The 4,222-nt window shown below is 38.2% G+C and overlaps 1 protein-coding gene across 1 annotated transcript in view; it reads right to left on the reverse strand.

Annotated features, from left to right (window-relative positions):
• LOC106534592 (nibrin) overlaps positions 1-3,525 on the reverse strand; it is a gene marked incomplete at both ends in the record, with an annotated part of 5,423 nt that extends 1,898 nt beyond the window's left edge. The window contains 3 exon segments of the mRNA XM_014031282.1: positions 1,961-2,101; positions 2,782-2,880; positions 2,973-3,525. Of these exon segments, the coding sequence (XP_013886736.1) occupies positions 1,961-2,101; positions 2,782-2,880; positions 2,973-3,525 (793 nt within the window).
• Between the last annotated feature and the right edge of the window lie 697 nt (positions 3,526-4,222).

Raw genomic sequence — 4,222 nt, forward strand, 5'->3', positions numbered from 1 at the left:
ATCAGATTCACTCAAAATCAAGTTAAAAAAAAATCTTTCAACACATTTTACAACATATTTAGGTATCTACTTTGACTTACTTTAAAAACAAATGTCAAAAACCTTTCCTTTAAAGATTTGTTGTAACGTATTTACAGATTTGCAACAATCCCATTTTGTGCAGTTGTTTACTTTCTGATTCAGTTGCTGTCATTTGAACTGTTAGCCAAGACTCAGCTTTGTTTTGATACCAAACATGTCCAGGTTCAGCTTACAGATCTTAAGTTAACAGAAGTTAAAAGAAAWAGAAAACAGGAAATGTTGCTTTGCAGAAATTAAACTTTGTGGTTGGCCCAGTGCTGGTATTCTTCATTCTTACATTTAACATCCACGTCTATTTGTTATGTATGTCTGGTTGTCGACACACAGTGGAGTCAACTGAACACACTTTTTGTTTTATAATATTGTTTTGATCTCAATCAGTTAAGGCAGAAATTTAGGAGTAAAATAATTTTTCATGAAATAAATCTACATTTCATTTTTGTTGTGTCCTTTAACAGCTCCTAGTTCTTCTAAAATTAGATGAATTAAATGTAAAAATGGAAATATTAAATTTTATTAGAACTTCTCATGTAGTTCTGGGCTATGAAAAACTAATCAAGAGCTTTTTAGACAAAAATACTCTGACATTTTTTAAAGGACCAACATTATTTTCACACTTGAAATAAAAAAAGAGAATATTTTAGTTATTTGTTGTATAAATGGAGAACATTTATTCATGTATAATTCAGCCCTACATTTCTTTCTCTTACCTTTTCTTGTTGACAGACTGGAAGAAGTTGGTCAGAGTCGTCTGTTTCTGTGGGGACGTCTGAGCAGAAGGTTTTAGCTTCTGGGGCGAGCGTTTGTAAAACCAAGCTTTGTTGTCACCATTTATCTTTGAAGCAGAGATCTGGGAAGAAGCATCAGAACGGCCTCCACCTGAAACACAAGCAAACTGGTCGTAAAAACAGTTTGCAAAAAACTGAAAATACTGAAAAAAGAAAAGGCTACAAGTTTTAAAATTATTCTGTTGAACCTCAATTCAAAAGCAGAGTGGGCATCTCATTGGTTAATTCTTAGTACATTTATATTTATTGTTACTTTTGTCATCTTCAAGTTATTTTAGTGACCAAGAGATCCAAAACACAATGAAGTTCAAAAAGAATTAAGTCATGTGACAAAGTTTAATTATTTCAACCATAACATTACCTGTTACTTTAGAGTCAAGTTTCCTCCTCTGTGAGTCTGCAGAGCTGAGTGATGAGCTAACAGTGTCAGCCACCACAGAGGGAGACCCTGTTGTTGTCTGAGCTGAGAGTTTGGATCCACTGAACCCAGCTGTGTTCTGGCTTCTCTTCCTCTCAGGAGTTTCTGCTACAGCAACCACTCCGGTTCCCTCCAACACCTCCGGCCTGACAACAAAAAACATAAAGTCCTGACAATAAAAAAACATAAAGTCCTGACAATAAAAAACATAAAGTCCTGACAATAAACAACACAAAGTCCTGACAATAAAAAACATAAAGTCTTGACAATAAAAAAACATAAAGTCCTGACAATAGACAACATAAAGTCCTGACAATAGACAACATAAAGTCCTGACAATAAACAACATAAAGTCCTGATAGCATAAAGTCCTGACAATAAAAAACATAAAGTCCTGACAATNCTTTTAACAGCCTTTATTTTACAGTTCAAATAAATGTTTATCAAATAAAGTCTAATGTTACAACTAACCGTGGATCCCTTTAAGCATAAATAAACAATGAGTAAGTTGGATTTGTAAGTAATTATCCTTTAAGGGTAAAGCATTAATAAACAGGTTAATTTATAACTTATTATATGAGTCATCTGTAATTAATGGTGTTTAACTAACCATTTATTAATGATTAAGTAAGGCTAAATAAGCTGCAGTTAAAGCGTTCCCAACATTTCTGACCTTGCGGAAACATTTGAAGTTGTTCTCGTGTGTGTTCTGCTGAATGTGTTTGGTTCTGGAGGTGGGAGGAGACGTCACAGTCAGAGATCTGAACTCCACCAACACCAGCTTCTTTGGCAGGTCTTCATCCAGCTTTGACTCCTGAAACACAAATCATTTGGTCGTTTCAACTGTTGAACTCTAATCTTTTTTTCCTTCTTCAAAATAAACCAGGATTTGTCACGTTCTGTAACTTGATATTTTTCTCCTCTACTGGGTACAAAAAACAAATATTTATCTTCACAGCTGCTGTGATTGGGTTTTATATTCAACAACAAAGAACCAAAGTTTKTTTTATAAATAATTTCACGTTTTTCGTCAGACATTAGTATATCTTTAAGTTTGTCACTTGTTCCTCTCTTAGTCACCTGTTGCGAGACAGCCTATCGCAGAGTAGTTTTTTGTGCGCATGCTCGTGTGTTTTCTCTGTATAAAACACAGGATCAAAGCTCTTTTTTTAACTCATCCYTCCTATGTGTGTGTATTCTAAACTGCAAAGGTAGCGCACTAAGTTGCGAAGGACAATGAACATTCGTTCCMCCATGTTTGTCACGTGTGTTTCTCCGGACGGATGTTCTAAACTCCTTGTGTGTGTAAACATACTTGGCCAATAAACCTGATTCTGATTTATTTATTTTCATCTAGTTACAGCTACAAATGTAGCCAGTGTTGTTGGTGTTTTCTTTTTTTTTTGGTTAATTGAAATTACAAATGAGTCTTTTGTAGTTTTGTCTAATCTACGAAGTGAGTCAAAGTGTCGGGACACTTTCCACAGGTCTTACTTGAACCTCCTGCTTGATGACGACAGGCTCACCAGGCTCAGCAGCAGCTTTGGTCTCATCTCCAGGCTGGAAAATATCCAACTGGAGAAGTTCTTCATCCTGTGAGACGAGAACAGTTGAAACGTTTCAACCTGCCGGTGAAAAGATGMTGAAGTGTTTTTATTGGACCCACAGAGCAGAACAGTCCTCACCTGAACAAAAGACGCCTCGTCTTCCAACAGTTCAGTGTTTTTACTTGTTTCACAGGACTTCTCTTTGTTCCACAGGTTTGTTACCTGAAGCAGCTCCCTCTGCTGACAGCTTGATTCYTTCTTCGGGCTCATGTCTCGGCTCGGTCCGTTCTCTCTCTGCTCGGTGCGCTGCCTCTTGTTTAAAGGCTCGGCAGCACCTTGGTTCTGTCCAGTCAAAGTGTGCACCTTCAGCTGCTCCTGCTGGTGACTGGGCAGCTCGTCATCGAAGCCATCTAAGTCCATGGACATGATGGACTCCAGCTCCTCCATCTCGATCTCTTCTTCCTGCTTCCTTTTCCCACTCTGCGGTTCCTCWGAGCCAGCTTCTGATCGATCCACAAACAAATCAGCGGCGGACACGAGGGGCGTCTCCGACACAGCAGGAGGGTCCCTGAGAGCGACGAGGGGCTTCTCTTTAGACAAAGAGCTGTCTGAACCCCGAGTAGTGACAAACGGTTCTGGAGCAGGTCGCTTTGGCTCCGACATCACGCCAGAGACGTCCTCTTCTAAAGGTCTTCAACAGAAACAGACAAGAGCACAGACACAYACTTTACTTTTACAAAGAAAACCGTCAAGTTTCACAACCGTCTTTTATTCTGAAAAATACWTTTATYCTGTTTACTGATAGTTAAACATCACACAGACTGTTTTATCTCTAGGGCAACTACAATAGGTTTAGATTACCACTTGTTTTTGCCAAATTATCTATTTGTCTGATTAAACTGTGATTTAGTTGAGGTACAAGAGTGACATGTTACACTGTGATATATTTAGTTAAAACACACCAATCACACCGACCACACAGGTGTGTTTCTCATCAGCTGACAGGAAGTGTGTGTGAGGATCTGGTCACTGTGGACAGGGAGACTTCCCCCCACCCATGTAATGTTTAAAAGTGGGCGGGGCCAGATTCTGAAGATGGTGTTTAACCTCTTCAGCCCCAGGGGCTTTTCTTGATGTTTTTCCCCAAAATCCCAGCTGAAATGTAACTGAGTTAATCTCAGCTTTTACAAACTCTACTTAAATAATCTTGGTTTCAAAATAAAGCTAACAGTTGGGAGGTTTCATCAGAAGTGTGAGTATTAAAACAGCTGCTGTGGTTTTAGAGATATAGGGGATGGAACATATATTTTTTTCTCTCTCACCTGAATATTTTTTCATTAAACAGTATATAACCCATTTAAAACCATAATGAACCAGACTAAAAACTC

Source organism: Austrofundulus limnaeus, unplaced genomic scaffold, assembly GCF_001266775.1.
Source record: "Austrofundulus limnaeus strain Quisiro unplaced genomic scaffold, Austrofundulus_limnaeus-1.0 Scaffold1216, whole genome shotgun sequence".
NCBI classification, from domain to species: domain Eukaryota; kingdom Metazoa; phylum Chordata; class Actinopteri; order Cyprinodontiformes; family Rivulidae; genus Austrofundulus; species Austrofundulus limnaeus.